Raw genomic sequence first — 21255 nt, 5'->3', positions numbered from 1 at the left:
ATGAAATTTTTCAGGGTTAGCAGAATTAGGTACCCTGTGTGATCCTTTACGGAGCTGCTCTATCAGCGAAGAAAATGGACTCAGTGCGGCTTTTACGATAGCCCACGAGCTTGGGCACATGTAAGTACCTTCTGTCAGCTCAGTAGTGTGCCTTCTAGTCATTCTATTTAGAATGCCTAAAATTCCATCTTCAATTGAATAATTAGCACCTTTACATCTTTAAAAAAATATTTTTAGTGTAATTTTTACCCCTGAAATGCTAACTCTGGCTCTTTTGTGATCTATGTTAGGTCAGACAGGCTGCACAGATCAACAGACTAAACAAAGAACTATAACTTGGGAATTCTTTTATTTCATTTACTGTATTGGATTACATGACAAGCACTTCTGGCCTCTGTCCCTTGTTATCCTATACATGACCAGGTACTGTCCTCTACCATCTTATGGGAGGGCCTACAGGGGATCCTGGTTTTGGGCAACTCCCCCAAATATTTATAAGACCTACTCATTTCTTGCTCTTATAGCTCAGAGCCCCAGCAGAGAATGTGTCACATGGGAATTTATTAATAATTAAGATTTTTTTTTAAAGTGTTTCTCCCAGGTCTATAGTTTTTTGTAAAAATTTGGGGTTCTCCTATCTGATCCTGCACTATTGAAAATTCTACTGGGGTTCTATGCTCTAAGAATGGAGGCCATGATTTCCAGTGACACCTTGGGAGCTCCCATGGAAAGTCAGAAACCCCTGTACAAACTCATCCTCTGAAAAATGATTCCAAATGTACCCCCAGGATTCCTGGGATTTCTTTGGTACCTGCTAATAAGAAATTGAAGCTTGAGTTGCCTCTCTTAGCTTGACTACATTTCCTTTTCCTGGCCATGGCTTGACATATTAAAGTTTTCATCTGGAACAATTCCAAGTGGAGATCGTTTTTATTAAATTAGTGCCTCTTTAATTCCCTTTTAAAATGGTTATAGCTCCTGAGCATCAGCAAGATGCACGCTCAGATTTTTAAGTTGTTTCTTAAAGTGGGGAATAGGATTAGGAGCATAATTGAGGGCCGTAGATGCATTGTAGTAATGTCTGAAAAGCGCTATTTGCTGGTTTAGAAGACTGTTCTTGCAGAGAATACCATCTTAGACCATTTATTTTCTTTCTAAAAAACTCTCTAGATGTCTTTAGGATATGGGTAAGTAGATTAATTAAAAGACTGATTTAAGTACACATTTCAGCAGGCAAAGACTTGAATCCGGTGGTTTCAGTGTTCCTCCTAACCGAGAGTTTATACTTGGGTCCTCAAAACATACGTAGGATCTGTTGCTGGTCAGCTAATTATTTAATATCATTGTTCTTGTGAAGATTTGGTTGCTTTATAGGAATGTTTTTATTATTTATTATTCTGGTTTATTGATCATCACTTATTGATTATAGACCAGAAACAGTACTTAGGCTGTTTTATATAGACAATAGACAGATATTATAAAATGGTGTGGAATTAAGGATTAAAGAAGTCCTTTTGATAGTATAGGAATAATCAATGGTCTAGAATTTAGTGTGGTATCACCTTTACTTAATATTTCCCCACCTCTCCTAGGATATAAATACATATTGAAAGCTGCAGGTATTTTTACGTGAATACTTTGTCTATGTGATAAAGTGATCCAGGATCCAAATATTTGGTTGTTTAGATTCAGATACCATATCAACAGACAGTGCTACTTATCAAAGTTGTAATCCAGTATTTCAGAGATGATGTGCTTCTAAACATAAAGGTAACCTAGTTTTATAATGCCTTGTGGAGAGATTAAAAGTAAAAATTCTAGTGCAACTGGATTTATCTGCATTTACATTATAATATAAATATAAGAGATTTGTAACTAATGTTGTATACATATTTTAGTATTCTTTTTTAAGTGTTTGTTTTTACTTTTAGATTTAATGTTCCACACGATGATAGTTTTAAATGTAAGGAGACTGGAATTAAAAATCAATATCATGTGATGGCTCCAACTTTAAATTACCACACCAGTCCTTGGACCTGGTCAAAATGTAGTCAGAAATATATCACTGAATTCCTAGAGTAAGTCTGATTTTGTTACTTTAGTTAAATTGTTGAACATTTATTAGGCTATAAAATTTGAAATTTGTATGTTTTTTAAAGTGGTTCAATTTTTGTTTAGTTTTTTCATTGTTTAGATTTAAGCTCACTTTCATTATGCAAATGGACGTTTAAAGATATGGAAAGAGTTGTATGTATTTCACTCCTAAACAATTTTTTTGGGGAGTGTGTAGTTCAGACCTACCTATTAAGTTGGGCTCTCAATTATGAAAACTCCTTTTCGGGGGAAACTTAATAGGAATCACAGCTACCTTGTATGTGTTTGAAAATTTTTGGAAGCTACTAGGTTATATTTTCAGAGGAATTTGAGTGTCTCATTTGAAGTGCCCTTGCAGAACAGAAAATGGCTAATGCCAAACTATGAAGACTCCAAATAGCTCTCTAAAGCCACAGGGATGTGAATAGAGTCTCTGGGTTTACATATTCTTTTGGAGGCTCTTCCTAGCTCTGAAGAGAGGAGACAGCTCTAGATTTTTCTGCCTCAATTCTCCATTTCCCACCAGGTTTCTCTACGTCCAGACTTCTTTTATCCAAATGGTGTTTCTATCCTAGTTACTAAAACTTGTCCAAAAGACAAGGCCAAACTCTTTGCAGGTAATCTTTCCTGTATAAACACACGACTCTTTCATTTCTTCTACTACATACTCTAATCACCAACTCCTGCAGTTTCTAGTTCTCTCTCTTTATGAGAACTATGGGATAAATGAAACCATGCTCTGGAATATATGTTCATAAATATATCCCATAATTAAATCAGCAGTGGTTATCCTTGTTTGGGAGCTTGATTTAAAAGCACAACATAGAGTTGCTGACCTATACATGATTTGCATGTAGCTTTGTTCAATGGCCAACTGAGGTATTGATGAAAAATATCAGTGGATATGCTCGTTTTTGGAAGGAGGGTATTGTGATTCTCTCCAGGGGGGATTTTAAAAGTTACATGTTAATTTTTTTGACAAAATTTGATATGTCCTTCTAGCTAGTAAAAATTTCCAATTTTTTTTTTTTTTTAATTACTGCAATGGAACCAATTATTGCTTTCAACTCGACTGGAATGACTGAACATTTTGACGGGTATTGCCTGACAAACTATGAGTAACAAAAACACATTTCTCCTGCTATTTACCACTTTTCTAAGTCCTTTAAATATGTTACATACTCTAATAACAATTTACAAAGTAGATACTATAATACTTCTCTCAATTTACAAATGAGTAGACTTAGGCTCAGGGACATTAAATAACTTGTTCACTGCCATGTATCCTAGGAAGTGGTGGAACCAAAATGCAAGCTCCCAAAGTGGGCATGTTATACTCCTTTCTTAAAAAAACTCTTTGAGGTGGAGACAGCATAATACTTTTTGAAGTTCCTTTTTTTGTTGTTGTTGTTTAGAACTATAAGTGTACATTTTCAAATGATTTGAAAAATTATTTTTATATTTTGACTATTTGGACATTAGATATAAGGCATTACTGTTGCAGAGCAAAGTAGACTAAAAGTGTAGTGTGAGCAACATATGAACGTATGTTTCATAAATTATATTCTGATGGATTTGTCATTTTTTTTTTAAATTGTATCTTCAAGGAAGTGGGGCTCAAATGAGAACAAACACATAAAAAGTCCTTTGTAAACTGAGGTTTTCTTACTGATTTTGATATAAGCTCAGTTTTAAATTGTGAAAAAATACTGATACTCTTTGAAAGTGTAGAGCTACAGAAAAATGTGACAAAGAATCTTATACTGAAATGCATCTATATGTATTCACAATATTTTATTTTCTGTCATTGGTACAGTACTGGTCATGGGGAATGCCTCCTTGACAAACCAAATGGAAGAATATATGATCTGTCTTTACAACTTCCTGGATTAATGTATGATGTAAACAAGCAGTGTGAGCTTATGTTTGGTCCTGGATCACAAGTGTGTCCCTATTTGGTAAGAAAAATTCTGTCCTTTTTGTTTGAAAACTACCATCGTCATCGATAGAATATATTTCAAAATGTGCATTTACTTTCTTGAACAGAAGGGAAACTAAATATGTCTTAAAAGTTTTTAACTCCTAGAAAAATTTGGTGTTTGCCAGAAAGGGATTAAAAAAAAGGGAAACTAAAATTTATTGAGTATTCATTATATGCCAGGTACTGTGTGAGGTACTTAAAAATCATTCTTCATTAACTCTCACAAAACCCAATGCAGTATTCCTATTTAGAAAACAAAGCCACACAGAGGTTTTTGAAAATTAAAATCATTTACATATTTACTTTCAAATGATATTATTTTGGGGATGGGGGAGAAAATTATGAGAGACACTTTTGTATTTTGATAATGAGTTCTATTGAAGGCTCCAGGAATATAATAGACTACATTTTAATTGACATAGATTTGAATTCAAAGGAATGAATTTTGGGGCCTGTTTAGTTTTCATTAAATTATTTATAAATTATTTTGAGGACTTTCATAGGTTAGATACAGTACTAGATTGTGAGTCTCATTGAACCAGAAATGCAGCCTTATTTATTCATTTAAATAAAGACATAGCCCTATGGATCAGTTAAGGATCTGCCACATATGCCATAGAACGAATGCTTGTTGAATGAATAAATGAAAGCAATAGTGAGTGCCGAGACATACAAAGCATATTCTGCATAATGAATGTTGCTCCTAAAAATCTCAAATTTATAATCACAAATTTTAATAGGCCTATAAACATAAATCTGAAGGGGGAGATTTACCTTAATTTTTTGTTATAAAAGATACATTTCTTCTCTACTTGATTTAGACGCTAAATAAACTTTGAATTTAAATTCAGAAAAAGAAAGGAACTATCTTGAGTATAGCTCCTGTGAGCCTCCATGGATTTTCGTTTCTTGTGAAAACTTCAGAACCCTTTGTTCAAAAGTTGAAAGTCTGCATTATATCCACAAAGAAGGAAACCAGTATACATTATACAGTATTTCTATGCACATTATTCATACATTCCACCATTGGATCAAAAGGGGCTTTTGGAGACTCCTTGTGAATAACTTAACAACAAAAAGTCCTTTAGAAAAATGTCTTGCAAAGACAGAAAAATGTCTCACATAATTTTGAATATTTCCACTCCAGTTCATCTCTCCCTTTGTTCAATGTATGATGAAAGTCTAAAAGTTTTTAGAAACTAAATGTTGCCATTTTATGTGTTCAGGGGAAAATCAATGATGAGAAGAACTTAGTAAAGATTTTTTTGCTGATTATTTCCGGCTCTGACCGTGAAACCAGGAACTTTATAAGATCAACTTATAAAGCGATGCATTATACTGAATTGAACTTATGGTTGTGGCATTATTTTTACACTTGTTTGCCTGCCTTTTGTTACTGTGCAGAAACAATGCAGGCGGCTCTGGTGCACGAGTGCAGAAGGAGTTCACAAGGGCTGTCGCACTCAACACATGCCACTGGCAGATGGAACAAACTGTGGTCCTGGGATGGTAGGTTTTCTCGAAGGGTGAGTCTTGTATCAAGAGATTATCCAAGGATGTGATTACTCTGCATTTCAACACTCTTCATTATTCACTGTCCACCGTTGTTGTACTAGTTCAGCTAATATTGTCGTCATGTGTGTCTGACGTAGTATGTTGTCAAGTAAATTAAAATTTTAGTTTCACTCTTTTTTCCTAGCAAATGAATATTAAGCTTATATATAGTCCTATAAATAATTACATAGCTATAGAGTTATCTAAGTAACTATAGCCTTGTTATTAAAAATGAGTACAGACATACAGGTCCTAATATTTCAGCAAATCCCCATATTCACGGATATTACCATGGCACACATTTTCTCCCATAAAATTCAGTTAAGTACTACTGAACGTCTTAAGTGGCTTCTTCAGATCTCTATTAGTTCTAAACATATTAACATACATGTTATCCCTGAAATAAACTACCCACCGTACTCCATCTTTACCATCCTAACATCAGTCATTAACTCGTGTAAATCCGCCAACACAATGTTGAGTGATCAGGCTCACTTGGAGGCCGGTGCTGTCAGCACTGAGTCAACGTTAGTCTCTTAGCCTCCTCTGAGCCACCCCAGGGAAGAAGGAGCGCGTCGTGGGCAACGGGTGGGCCAGTGCCGCCTGAGTTCAGTTCACTGGCTGCACTTGTGCCTTGGCCACCTGTTGCTTCATTGAAATGTTTGCACCAACTACTGCCCTTTTCTTGCGTCACTTTTCCATCAAAAGGCATGTGTTGGCCGCCATCACTCACATCACACGTGAACTGATTATTAAAGTTTGGAACATCAGCCATGTTTGGCAGTAGCTGAAGCACTCATTGAAATGGTTTAGCACTCAAATTATTTTGAGATCCAAATTCTGCTGGACTTCTTTAGTTCATAGATTTAAGCTAGAACGGAATTTTAAAATGTATCGTTCATTTATCTAGCATTTCTATTTTGAGGATAAGAATTATTAAAATACTTTATTTTTCTTCACTTCTTGTGACCACTACTAGTACTTGGCTTGGGGGTGGGGGGTGAGGCATTTGTTAGAGTTACTGATTATCTGAGGGTGAACAGAGAAAGAAACCTCTTTGAGTTTGAATACTACGGGGCTGTTGATATTAGAAGACTTACTCCAGATGCTCACCTGAGTCTTCTTTTGTTCAGCATAATGTTTTTGAGTTTCATCCACATTATTGTGAGCGTCAGTACTTCATTCCTTTATATTGCAGTGTAATTCAGCTGTACAAATGCGCCATAGTTTGCTTACCCATTTTCATCTTTGACTTTTGGATCATTCTTAGTTTTTCCAAAGCTGCTCTGAGCATCTTTGTACAGGTCTTCTTGTGGGCATATGTTTGCATTTCTCTTGGGTACATAGCTAGGGTAGAATTGCTGGGTCATGGTGTAGGTGTATGTTTAACTTCATAAGAGAGTACCAAACAATTTTCCGAAATGTGTGTGCCGTTTTAGACTTCCAAGCAATATATGAAACTTCCAGTTGCCCTGCATGCCTTTCCAATTTTTGATATTGTGAGTGTTGTAACAAAATTTTAGCCATTCTAGTGAATGTAAATTGGAATCTCATTGCGATTTTAATTTACATTTCCCTGATTATTACCAATCTTAAGCATATTTTCCTGTGCTTATTAGCCATTTCAGTATTTTCCCGGTGACATGGTATGGTGGGAATGGATTTGTTGCAATTAAGATAACTGAGATGAGACACTGAGACCTACTTTAAAGCCCATGTATTAGGTTAGTGCAAAAGTAATCGCAGTTTAAAGGTTTAAAAAAAAAAATTGCAAAAAGCGCAATTAGTTTTGCACCAACCTAATAGATTAAAAGCAGAGGTGGTGTTTGGGGTAACAATGTGTGGATCATGACAGATTTAAATTCCCTTTTTAAAAATTAATTGAAGATAGTGAGCCCCTATGCATTAGCAATATCCAAGAATTAAATGGACCTTTTATTCAAGGGAAAGTTTAAACAAATGTTCTGTAATTTTGTCTTAACACTCTTCTTTAGTCCATTTATCTTGTGACTATCTTACATGTGAGCCTATCTGTTAAATGCTTTTGCTAATAAATTCATTTGTATGAAGACATGGTGAACCGATCTGACAGTGAGTTTACTATATGATGAATAGTATAACATTGTATCTTTTTCATGCTCTGATCTCTCAGACACACAGTGAAGGAGAGAGGAAAAGACGGAGGTAGAAGGAGAGGGATGGAGGGAGAGAGAAAGAGAGAGAATATGCAGGGATTATTGACATGTTTCTGGAAGATGCTCACAAAATCACCACGCACACAGTACATTCTATTCTGAGATTTCATTTTGTTCACTCCTACTGTGGCTTTTTTATATTGCATGATTTGTTCTAATGGAGGACACAAAGTATTTTTCCTTCTAATAAGCTTGCTTATAAGATTCATTCATTCAACAAAGATTTATTAAAGGCCTGCTATTTGATCGACTTACATCAATTTAACAGATTTTGAGGGGGCAGAGTGGGAGTTCAGTATGGCGGGGGTTGCTATGTTTGAAATGTTTATTAGACCATTGAAGTGAAGATGAGGAAGCAGCTGTATATATAGTATGGAGTTCGGGAGAGGTCAGCCTGGGAGTGATTTTTCATAGAAGAATAAAGGGCCAAGATCTGAGCAAGGGGACATACTAATGTTAATATTAAAAGGTCGGAAAGAAGAAAAACAGCAAAGAGACTGAAAAAGTAATCATTAAGGAAGAAAGAAAGCCAAGAATGTGTGGAGCCCTGGAAACTAAGAGAAAAATAATGTATCAAGAAGAAGAATTATTCTCGACTTTATATAATTTCACTGTTATATGGGATACACAACTGAAAACAATGAAGGAACAAGACAAACAAATGAGAAACAAAAACTCATAGACACAGACAATAGTTTAGGGGTTACCAGAGGGTAAGGAGGGAGGGGGGTGGGAGATGAGGGAAAAGAAGATCAAATATATGGTGATGGAAGGAGAACTGACTCTGAGTGGTGAACACACAATATGATATATAGGTGATGTATTACAGAGTTTTACACCTGAAATCTATGTACCCTTACTGTGACCCCAATAACCATTGTGACCCCAATAAGCCTTATAATTAATAATGATGATGAAGAAGAAGGAGAAAGGAGGAGGGGGAGGAGGAGGAGGAGGGAAGGAAGAGGAGGAGGAGGAAGAAAAAGAAAGAGGAGGAGGAAGAAGCTGTGTCACATACCGCTAAGTCAGTGAAGATGGAGACTAAGCACGGGCCGTTGGCTATAGCATTGTGGAGGGCCGTTGGAGACCTGCATGTGAGCAGATTCCTGGAGGCTCGGGCGTAAAAGCTTGGCTTGGGTGAGGTTATGAGAGGATAGGCAGAGACAGTTAGACAATGAGCATAGACAACCCTTTCAAGGAGAAACAGGACAGTAGCTGGTGAGGGAAGCGAGTTCTAAGGAAAAACAGTGCTGCTGCTGTTAATGTGGGAGCAACGAGTATGTTTATATGTTAATGAGAATATTCTAATGGAGTACTTTTCAAACTGTCTCTAGTTAAGAACCGATTTTCTTTTTTTAAAAGAAAGACTGATCTCTTCTTTTGTACAAAAAGATAGACTACGAGAATGAAATAAGACATTCAAAATGTAAGCCAGATTCTCCCATAAAAAACAAAATGGCAGTTCCTCAAAAAATCAAAAATATAATCATCATCTAACCCAACAGTACCACTTCTGGGTATATAGCCAAAAGAATTGAGAACAGGGTCATGAAGAGATATTTGTACACTCACGTCCATAACAGCATTATTCACTGCAGCTAAGAGGTGAAGTAACTCAATTGTCAATCAACAGATGAATGAATAAACAAAATGTGGTATATACATACAATGGCATATGATCCAGTCTTTTTTAAAGGAAGAAAATTCTGACTGATGCGACAACATATATGAACCTTGAGGACACTATGCTTAGTGAAATAAGCCAGTTATAAAAAAAAACACACACACACACAAAAAAAACCAAATACCATAGGATTTCAATTATGTGAGCTATCTAGAATAGTCAAATTCGTAGGAACAAAATAGAATAGTGGTTGCCAGGGGCTGGAGGGAGGGGAGAATGAGGAGAATGAGGAGTGACAGTTGAATGTGCACAGAGTTTCAGTTTGGGAAGATGAAGTTCTGTGGCTAGATGGTGGTGATAGTTGCACAACAATGTGAATGTACTTAATGCCATTGAACTGCACACTTAAAAATGGTTAAGATGGTAAACTTTCTGTTATAAATAAAAATAATTAAAATTAAAAATAAAACAAATATAAGCTAATTTTTCAATTAACTTTAATAAACATAAAATTACTGTCAAAATCTTATAAAAGTTTCCCAAAGCTTAGTCTCAATTTCTGTTCTCATCTCCTCACAGACTGAGAGCAACGAGTCCACAGATTGGCTTCTGTGCATGAACCACATTAGTTTTTTTGTAGTGGAGACTGGACAGTGATGATGTAGGAGAGATGAGAGAACTGCTGGAATGATGATTTGAGTAGTGAGAAGGGATGAGATTGGCTAGAATCCTGGATTTTTCTCATAAACAAATAGGCAGGAAGGCCCAGACGCTGCTGGATGGGTAGAAGGGGTGGTGGGATATTGTGGCAGATTCTTCTGTAAGTTCTATTTTCTTGAAGAAAGTAAGAAGCAAAGTGATCATTGAGACTTGCATTGATATAGAGTAGAAGTTTCCCTACAAAAGTGAGAGAGTGATAGATAACTTTGCATAAAAAAACAGAAGCATACTGTACTAATCTAACACATACTGTATTGATCTAATATTTGCTTTTTAAAAAATATTTTTTATTTTACTAGCTAAGTTTTTTCCCATACGTGTAGGTCTTCCCTCTCTGAGGGAGACTCTAAATCTTAAAGGCAAAGGAACATTTTTATTCCTTTTACATTCCATAGATCTTAGAGTTTCCTGGTAGATACTCAGTAAATATTCATAACACGGTGTTAAATGTAATCACATCTAAATTAACATTTTGCTTTAAATTGTATACATTTTATTCTGTTGATCTTTATGCTGCTATTTTAATTACTGTGATGTTCTGATTAGCTATACATGAATCATTTCTTTTTGTGTTATTTTTATAGCATTGCCACCATGGGCTATGTGTAAACAAAGACATGGAAACACGTCCTGTAGATGGTGAATGGGGACCATGGGGACCTTACAGTTCTTGTTCAAGAACATGTGGAGGTGGAATCAAAAGCACAACCAGGCTCTGTAATCGCCCCGAGTATGTCTTTTTTATGTCACTGTAAATTAAGATTATCTCAAGGCACCAGAAAATAAACATCAGTTTCATTCACTTCTAAACTGGAGGTCAGTCTGTAAGTTTTCAAGATTCAGAAAACTTCTGGAATACTTTAAGCCACATTACTTTATATCTTGGTAGATTCAGACCTTAAAAAAAAAAAAAAAAACCTAGAGAAAAATAATCTTTAGAATCTGAGTTGAGACAGAGACATTTTCTTTCTTTGTAATTTAGTGTGAATTTGAGAAATAGTTATAATGACAGTAATATAACGGCATTTTTAAATTTTGAAAGATCCTTTTTCCTTTCAACTATGTCTTGGCTGTCCTGGGCAAAACATGTAGTTTCCTTACTACTTTTTTACTGTTTTGTGTAATTTGACATGTCATATTTTCTCTCTGCTTTTTATGTTATAGACTCATCAGTGTCTAGCTTGAATAAGTACTGAAGTGTATCCCCTCTCATTGCTATTTAAAATAACTTAAAGTTTCCATAAAGATTTGTAAATAATGTTTCTGTTCTTATGCGGTATACAAATTGGTAAGCCATATGACACTTTTCACTTAAAGTCGATTAACAAGATTTTTTTCTACCATTTCAGCAGGTGAATCTTGTTTATTTTGGCAGGTGAATTAGTTACTCCCTGAAAAGCTCTCAAGTTTCACCTTGCATCATTACAAACAATGGAGATGACTAACAAGAGTTTTTAATGCAGAAATGTGACATACTCTGAATAAAATCTGAGTTCCTTTGAATTTTAGAATAGCTAATTATGCTAGAAGTCTTTATATTTAAAAAAGCTGAGAACAGACTTTTTATTTTCCAGCATAAGTGGAAATAGAAATGGGTGAATATAGATTGATACCATGAAACTCTTTAAACTGAGTGATAAATAGGATACACCTGACAAAGATGCATATATATTTCTTTTTTATTTAACATGATGTTATTGTTCTTTGTTATCATTGTTGGCTCATTTTTCTTTTCCAGAAAATTAGCAAACCCTATTTTTAAGTTTTAAAATAAATTCCCATCATTAATTAGTTACTTGTTAGTTAATCAAGTCATAAATAAGATAATATTTCTACCCTCCACGCCACAGTCTCCACTAATTTTTTTAGTGTATTAGCCATAGAATTGCTTAAAAACTATGCTACATACATCTGTTATATATAAAGTGTTAGTGGGACATCAGTGATTTTCCAGAACCTGGAAAAGAATGGAACAGTTTTAGAAGTAAATGGCAGAAAAAATATTGTACTGATGTGCTTTAAAATGTAATAAATTTGACTAGGCCAAGAAACGGAGGAAAGTACTGTGTGGGCCGCAGGATGAAATTTCGATCATGTAATACTGATTCATGTCCAAAAGGCAAGCAAGACTTTCGTGAGAAGCAGTGCTCTGATTTTGATGGTAAACATTTCAACATCAATGGTCTTTCCCCTAATGTGAGATGGCTTCCAAAGTACAGTGGGAGTAAGTAATTAGAATATTTTTTGATGGAAAACTTTTTTTGAGACATAGGAACACACAGCTGTACTATTATACATCAAAAATTTGACTTTTTCTTACAGTTGCCATAAAAGATCGCTGTAAACTCTATTGTCGGGTTGCTGGAACTACTAACTTCTACCAATTGAAGGACAAGGTTGCTGATGGTACTCCTTGTGGAACTGAAACTAATGACATCTGTGTTCAAGGCCTGTGTCGGGTAAGTGAACTTCCTGCATTTAAAGTGACTTTCAGAATACTGTTGCTTCTACGAGGTATGATCAAGAAATACAGTGAATGTTTAAATAAAACAAAAATGTATTACAGTAAAAGACACATTACCATTAGTCCCCCTCGAAATACTCCCCCTCACTCAAACACACTTATCCCATCGTTCTTGCCACTTTCTGAAGCAGTTCTGGAAGTCCTCTTTCATGAGTGTCTTTAGTTGCGCTATTATGGCTGCCTTGATGTCCTGAATCGATTCAAAACATTTTCCTTTCATGGTCATTTTGACTTTGGGGAAGAGCCAGAAGTTGCATGGTGCCAGATCTTGTAAATAAGGTGGATGAGGACACATCGTAATGTTTTTATTTGACAGAAATTGCCGTACTAATAGCAATGTGTGACATGGAGCATTGTCATGATAGAGGATGAAGTAAGACACTCTTAAAAGTAATGTGTTCTTTACTGTAATACTTTTTTTTTTAAACATTCACTGTATGATCACACCTCATACTACTTCAGAGTACATTCTTATAAATCCAATATGGCAACTGTTGATGATAGTCTTACTCTCCATAGGCGTATCATTTAGTAGATGATTTTCTGCCATCAAGAGTGACTCATGAAGCATTAAGATAAGTCTTCTGATTTTGTTTTGCTTGTGGTACTCAAAATCAAGATAAGGGATGAGGTCAACTTCCTTAAAAACGTATCAGAACACAAGAGTTGTAAAGTTCTTTTGCTACTTTAAATGTGACCTTCTGTAGTGATGTTTTTATCTCCCCTGTGATAGAAGTGATGATATCCTCCCTCTCTCTTTCTATTCCTGTCTCCTATTTCTTGGGTACATGCAACAAAGATTTACTCACTACCTGCCAAGATGTCAGAAAAAGGGATGGAACAGAGTACTAACCTCCAAGGTGGTCACAGATTTGTGGGAGAGATTGGCCGGTAAACAGATTACGGTGCTATGGGATTCTTGAGGAAGGAATGTCTTATTTACGGGGAGGTGGGTAAGGATTTGGAGAATATTCATGGAAGGTGTGAGGCTTGAGCTAATGAGTAGATTTTAGAAAGGTGAGGAAGTAAGGGACCAGGTTTGGAGATAAACGCTAGCTGATGGTTCTATGCATTTTTTGGTTTGTTTGTTTTTTCTGAAGTCCTTGGAGATCCCTAGAAGAATTTGGAGTTCAGCAAGAGATGTTATTTGATTTGCATGTTAGAATCTTCAGAATGTACTGGGTTAGGAGAAGACTGGAGATAGGTGGGCCATTTACCAGGAGCCTGGGTGAGAGCAGATGAGACCCTGAATTAAAACACACTTTACAGATAGGGACCTTAAAAATGGATGGTAATTTTGAGAACTAAGCTTGTGATTGCTGCCTAAAGAATGTACATGTCATCTTACAAACTCATTCCTTTGGTTAGGTTGAACTTAATAGGACCAAGTTCTCCTTATAACCAAACATCTATTACCAGTTGCCTAGGTGATAAAAGGCTTTGCACACAAAGTGCTAATGAGATGTTCAAAGAAACTTAAAATAACTTACACATTGGAAATAGGTTAAATACTGGAAAAGAGCGCTACTCAATAACCTGAAAAACTTGTTTTATCTAAATGTACAGCAGAAAGTCTTATACATGCAAAAATGACGGTTATCTGACCATATAGATATATACTACTTGCAGAAAATACCTGGTTGAAATGATCAGTTTGGAAATATTTGCTCTGTGTATAAAAATTCATGAGGTTTATGAAATTTTCTTTTCTGATTACTAAATTTAGGGGAGTAGTCCAAAGCACTAACAATTATTGCCATGTATAGAGAAGACACTATCTGCGTGGAGAGAAGCTGCACCTGTCTCTTCAACCCATGAGACAAACCATTTCCACGTTTATCTATGTGTTCAGTCTTTTCATAAACACTGCTTATGCTGGATATTCATTCTGGAGAAATAAGCTATTCCTTTCAAATGTACTCAATTTATTCTCAGAGTTCTAATATCATGAGTTAAAAAAAAAAAAAGAATCATGGAAGACATGTTTTTGTAGTTATTTTAATGTTACTTTTTGTCCCCTTGGAATTACATTTATTGAAGAATCGCTTTCAAATGATGGACATGGGAATCACTGTCAATGTTTGTTACAATGTAGATTCCTAGGTTTTACTTCCAAGAATTTTGATTCAAATCTGGGAATCTACCTTTTTAACTGCCACCCCATGTGATTTTGATGCAGGCGGTATGGAATGACCCTTAGAAAAACAATGCTTTTTCACCCAGGTGAACAGATGTGTGAAAATAGTGATGTATAAGATCAGTTGTAATACCTAAGTATAGTGCCAGGTGGGTACTAGTCAGAGGAATCACTTCTTCAATTACATAAATGTCTGACCACTATGCTGTACACCTGAAATTAATATAAAATAATATTGAATATCAATTGTAATTTAAAAATTTTAAAAGGGTGTAAAGGTGAAGGGATATGAGAGGTCCAAATTTCCAGGTAAAAAACAAGTCATGGGGATGTAATGTATAGCATGGAGAATATAGTCAACAATATTGTAATAGTGTGGTACAGTGTCAGATGGTTGCTGGACTTTTCATGGTGATCCCTTCTGTAGGTATATAAATGTTGAATAACTATGGTGTACCCCTGAGACTAATATAACATTGTATGTTAGCTATATTTTTAATAAAAGTTTTTAAAAAAGAAAAAGATCAGTGGATCTGAAACAATCCTGCTATATCGAATCTCCTATTGGAAGAGTATTTGTGTGAAGAACTTTGTGAAGCACCATGTGTATTATTAGTCACTTTTATAATATTGATTGTGATTATTGTATTTTGAAGCAAGCTGGCTGTGATCATGTGTTAAACTCCAAGGCCAGGAGAGACAAATGTGGAGTGTGTGGAGGGGACAACTCTTCATGCAGGACAATGGCAGGGGTCTTCAACAGCGCTCATTATGGTAAGCTCTGGGTTTCTAGGTTTCCCTTTTATTTGATATAATAATGGAGTATACAACGAAGGTATAATAGTAATGGTTTATTAATGTTTTGTCCACTCTATACCCTTACTTAGAAAAGATTGTTAAAGAAAAATTTTGTAAATATAAAAGATTAAATCTTATACCAGCAGTATCCTTGAATTAATGAATTTACTTGCTCAAGGCAAATCTGATTTTAAAAAATTTACTAGGACCATTTTATTAGAGTAAATCCCCTTCTAGTTGACAATGATATTAATGATGTATTTTTACTGCTGTTTTTATAATCTCTGATGTATATGTTTAGAACTTTGCCAGGAAACTTGCTTTTAATTACTTTTCATCATTTGAACCACATTTTTTTGTATGACCTGGTCTATTTGTTATGTTTCTTATTGATGATATATTGAAAATGTTGATTGAAAGTAAAAGATGAAGCCATTAATGTAAACGTGGATTTGTAATTATTATTATATTTATTTTCCAGGAAGTATCTGGATTACAGATATAATTGATATTTGGCCATTTCATTTTTCTTCAAAATTCTTAGAAAATATAATATCAGATATTTTCCATTCTAAAATTTTCTGGGAAACATATTTTTTTCTTTTTATGGTAATAAAAGCAGACCTTTAAAACTTTCATTGAAAAATAAAAATGTATTTTTTACAGTTTTATTGTTCATCTTTAAATTATGCTCACGTGTTCAAATAGTTAAGTTAGTATGAATTTCTTCAATTAAAGCAGTTTAATTTGAAACAAAATTTATATTTTTATATTAAAAGTATACATTTCATACTTTGGTGATGCTTATGAATCTGAGTTATTAGATGATTTGAAATATTTTTCCAGTTGTTATGTTTCATTATTTCATGGGAGCCACACATATTTGATCCCCTTTCATAACCAGTGGCACACAGTTGTCAAAGTCTGGTCTGTATTCACTGAAAAAACATTTTTTCTGTATAAAACCTTATGCATCAAATTAGGATCATATATTTGATCTTGCCAAAACTGTATTATGAATTCATCAGTTTGCATATAGAAAAAGTTAAACTCGTTTGCCTGGTCTGAGTAGCATTTGTCACATTACTGCCCCCTGGTGGTAGCCTTCATCTTGTCACTTTTGCCATGGCTAAGAATTACTTTCTTGAAAAAAATAGAATAGCCAAGACAAATAGTGGAGATTGTAGGAATATTTTATAAAGAAAATATCATGAATTAAAATTATCCCTGTAGATTGATAACCTAAGACCATATCCATATAGTGTATACAGATTCATCAGACCGTTTATCACCTTATATTTAAATGTGATACTTTAGAGAGGTATAAATAAAGCTGTTCTAAAAACATGAAGGTAATTTCATGTCAGTGATTAAACTCTTAAACTTCCTCTTTTTAAGTTTATTCAAATTTATCAAAGTTAGTGTACAAGACAAATTTCAATTCCTTTTATTCATGTATTACATAGAAGGGAAATATCCTAATAAGGAAAAGGAAAAAAACTTAGAATAACACCAGTAGAGCAAATGAGAGCATTTGGACAACTATGTAACATAAGTGTTTTTAGCATTGGGAAAACCTTCCTTTTTGCTTAATATATATTTAATACAGTGTTTCTTCGTCTTTTGAGCAGTGCCAGTGTTGCTGACTTTGGTCTCATAAACTAGAAATACTGTTTTCATTTCTCTCAAGTAAACTTTACTTTTCTCGACAATTTGTTGGTAGATTTCAAAAATAATGTAAAATTTTGGGGGTGACTATAGGGATTTCTGCTTACACTAGAACTAAAAGCTTAAGAAAAATATGTTTCTCATTAACTCACAGTATTTTGCTATTTACTGAATCTGAATCTATGTACACATCTAGCAATGACCAACTATTTTGATATGTTCTGAATTTGTGAATAGCATTTGGCATCCTGTATTATAAATAGCCATTAGGAAGCATAAAATATAAAAGTATTAGTCAAATTTAAAAATGAATGTATGTATTAAATATCTCAGGAGTTAAAATACTAGCTTCATTCTTATTCTATATTCAGAATTTTAGGAGTAAGAAAAAGTAGGAAATATACTTAAGAATCCCAAACTCGATATGTTTTAAGACAACCACTTTTTCTTAATCCCTAGTAATTAGTATAAGGCATTGACTAAAAAATAATAAGTACTGGTATCATTTATCAAAGATAAAATGAAATTAAGTCTGACTGTGCTATTGAATTTTTTCAATCATTCAGTAGTAATAGCCTTTAGGCCATCTGTTTTTTGTGAAAGTTAACATGTATAAAATTACATTGCAGGTTATAATGTTGTTGTAAAGATTCCCACAGGAGCAACAAACATTGATATTCTTCAGCACAGCTATTCTGGAAAACCAGAAGATGACAATTACCTTGGTAAACATTTCTAGTAAACAGCAGCCAATATGTGGTTCATGTACGATTTCATGGAGGTCTGTGGTTGTAAATTCTTGGAAGGCAAGAAGAGCCCCTTGAACAAACATGCAATTTCAGTTCATACTGAGCTTGAGTCCTCTGACTATACATGTTTGCTTCTTGAGCTGTACACTATAGCCTATTTTAAACACATGGAACTAAATTCTGAAAAGTTAAAGTTTTTCCCATGAGAGTGTTTTAGATAGCCAAAAGTTATAGTCAGTTAAAGTTGCATGTGTATTTAGAATAAAACCCTCTCGTATCTTTTTATCTAAAATTAATTACAGGCCTCTTTGATGTTAGATGTTTTAAACAGTTTTCTTAAATGTTATTATTTTTTTTTACCATGTAGCAAAATAATTAAATACCGTTTTTAAAAAGCTCATATTAAAGACAGAGAGAGAAAACTATGGTTTCATATTTTTAGATGTTAACAAATACTGTCATAGTATGTTGTCTTTTAGCCATTTTTAGAGTATAGACTTCTTTTGTTATTTATTTTTAGAAATTAATGTTTAGGTTTAAAGAGTTTCACTGAAGTCTAAAGATGAAAAGAATCTTTTATAAACCTTTTCCTTCTGTCTGAGAAATACTTTACTATTGATTGCTTTATAATTCACCAAGCTAGAATATGTGATGTAGAGCTGACATTCAGAAATTAACTGCTTCACCTTAATGAAATCTGAAATACTGGCCCAAGTAATAAACACTTATAAATGAGGATCTGAATCTGTAATAAAAGCTTATTTCAGAAATGACATTTGGCCTTATGAAGTCAAATGTAGTGGCAACCACTATTTAATGGATTCAGGGGTTTTTTTGGTGGGGGGGGGTTGGTGATACAAATGTTTTAGAACTAGATAGATTGTATAACATTGTTAATATACTAGATGCCATTGAAATGTTCGCTTTACAATGGTTAATTTTATGTTATGTAAATTTCAGCTTTATAAAAATGCAGAAATTTTCAAAATCAAATGTCAATATTTTGATAATCCTTTATACTTAGTTGTAATTATTTTTCTTTTGCTAAAATTATCGCCTAGGTGCATATCCAGAAGTATATAGCTAGTATATTATAGATGAATAATTTAATATGTCTGTTTTAGGTTCCAAGTGTAGACATTTGTATCTTCTTAGGAATTGACAGGTTCTGCCCATATTTAAAAGTTAGAAATGTTCACCAATAAAGTAGCAATATGCTTTATAAGAGAACTACTTATAGTTCTCTTGTACTACTTATAGTACTCTCTTATAAAACAAACATGCAAATAATAACAATATCAAAATCTAAATTGAAATAAGCAAAATAAACATGAAATCATTAGAAGGCATTTATAAAACATCTGTATTTATGAAATTTGCTTTGTTAACTAAAAAGAGTGAAATGTATACAATTTTTCTCCTAAGTTCTGCTTATTTCTCTTATTTTTAATGTAACCAATACTCTTTAAAATAGGCCTATCTACTTTTGCTAAAGTGCTGATTTACACAGAGGAATTTCCATTTTGTAGGATAAATATAGAACTTTATTGATTTTTCCTTGAATACAGTGTAGTTTTTAAAGACAGTCATAATAGTCCATACGGAAATAGAAATATCAAACTTATTTGGCAATAATGCCGTTCAAGTTTGCTTTTTCGAGGGCTCTAGTATTGATGCGTATTACGAAATTTAGCCATAGGTGACTTGTGTACTTTGGGTGGGGTTTCCTAGACCACACAAATATTTTCCAAAAAGGTTATTGTTCCACTGAAAAGCACAATATAAGTAAAGCAAACAAAAAAGTATTTGATTAATAGAGAGATTTTTTTAGTGTAAAATTTAAAATATATCCTCTAGAAAATTAAAAAACAATGACAGTGCTTTATAGTTTGCACACAGTGATAGAATGCCTCTCAATGGAAAAACTCCACACATTTATAAAGAGAACCAATAGTCATTGCATGCCTTTTAGAACATTGACTCTAGAGTTTTAAAGCTTTGTACATTTTTTCCAAGATAAGCATAAATGAAATGTTGCTGCAGTGTGGCTGCTCTTTCCTTCCTTGCCATTGATGACCAGGATTGATATAGCTGATCTGTTTGCTGGGTACATGACTTCTTTCTCTTTTCCCATTTCCTGTATGTCCCTCCTGAAGCTGCAAGACGTGGGGAAGAAGATGCCCACCTCAGATAGAAAAGTATAGGGTGAATTTCTTTTTACTAGCTTTGGCGAATGTGCTGAAGTATCCCTCTTTATGGGATAGATATCATATTACCATAAAATAAGATTGATTGCCTCAATATTAATTTACATTCTTAATTCAAAAAACAATTTGAATTTTAAAAATTCAAAAAGTTTCTGTCCTGTTGACCAGTGTTTACTATTTCATGAGTTACTAATCTTTTACAGCATTATCTGACACTCAAGGGAACTTTCTTTTGAATGGAAATTTTGTTGTAAGTATGTCCAAAAAAGAAATCAACATACAAGGAGCTATTTTTGAATACAGTGGTTCAAACAACTCAATTGAAAGAATTAACAGTACTGATCGGCTAGAAGAAGAACTTGTTTTGCAGGTAAATTCTCAGTAGTTGTTTATCAGACAGCTTTAATCATATTAGTAAACTATGATGGTTAAGTGCTTTGCATTTATTATTAAACATAAAATATCTTCTGAGAAGATCTTGTATGAATTAATTGTATGCACCTTTGTATTTTTATTGAGGTTTTGTGTGTGGGTAATTTATACAACCCTGATGTGCATTATTCCTTCAATATCCCTGTGGAAGACAAGAGCGACCTATTCACATGGGATCCATATGGACCATGGCAAGACTGTACCAAAATGTGTCAAGGTACACTGGGATTAAATAAAGGAGACAAAGTTTGTGCATGCTGGTATAATTTGGGGTACTTTTGAGTCTGGCTTCCACTGTCTGGCCGTGGAATTCTCCCCACTGCCCACATACATATATACCACTCAGACATACAAAGCTTTTCTATCTTTTTTCCCCTTCTTGTTTTCCCATCCATTCTTTCTGCTTCTTATACTTAACAGCCTCATTTATCTCTACCCATTTCAACATTCTCCATTACCACTCCTTTTCTTTCCTTTCACATTCTCTTTCTCACGGTCACAGAAAGTTTCTCTAACTTGGATACTGTTTCCTCGTGAAATACCCACCTCCTCTTGTCCACTCCCCTCCACAT

At 34.2% G+C, this 21255-nt stretch overlaps 1 protein-coding gene across 2 annotated transcripts in view; it reads left to right on the top strand.

Annotated features, from left to right (window-relative positions):
• The window catches only part of ADAMTS20 (ADAM metallopeptidase with thrombospondin type 1 motif 20), a 151303-nt gene that overhangs the window by 56802 nt on the left and 73246 nt on the right, over positions 1 to 21255 (top strand). The window contains exons 8-18 of one of the 2 annotated variants that reach the window (XM_033116192.1): positions 15 to 120; positions 1932 to 2078; positions 3911 to 4052; positions 5480 to 5584; positions 10753 to 10898; positions 12211 to 12392; positions 12491 to 12627; positions 15486 to 15603; positions 17925 to 18020; positions 20455 to 20621; positions 20771 to 20900. In XM_033116192.1, the coding sequence (XP_032972083.1) occupies positions 15 to 120; positions 1932 to 2078; positions 3911 to 4052; positions 5480 to 5584; positions 10753 to 10898; positions 12211 to 12392; positions 12491 to 12627; positions 15486 to 15603; positions 17925 to 18020; positions 20455 to 20621; positions 20771 to 20900 (1476 nt within the window). The remainder of the gene's footprint in view (positions 1 to 14; positions 121 to 1931; positions 2079 to 3910; positions 4053 to 5479; positions 5585 to 10752; positions 10899 to 12210; positions 12393 to 12490; positions 12628 to 15485; positions 15604 to 17924; positions 18021 to 20454; positions 20622 to 20770; positions 20901 to 21255) is intronic. The other variant, XM_033116193.1, reaches the window with a different exon arrangement.

Source organism: Rhinolophus ferrumequinum, chromosome 10 (assembly GCF_004115265.2).
Source record: "Rhinolophus ferrumequinum isolate MPI-CBG mRhiFer1 chromosome 10, mRhiFer1_v1.p, whole genome shotgun sequence".
NCBI classification, from domain to species: domain Eukaryota; kingdom Metazoa; phylum Chordata; class Mammalia; order Chiroptera; family Rhinolophidae; genus Rhinolophus; species Rhinolophus ferrumequinum.
Note: the sequence above shows the minus strand (reverse complement) of the source record. Positions and strands in the feature narration are given on the sequence as shown.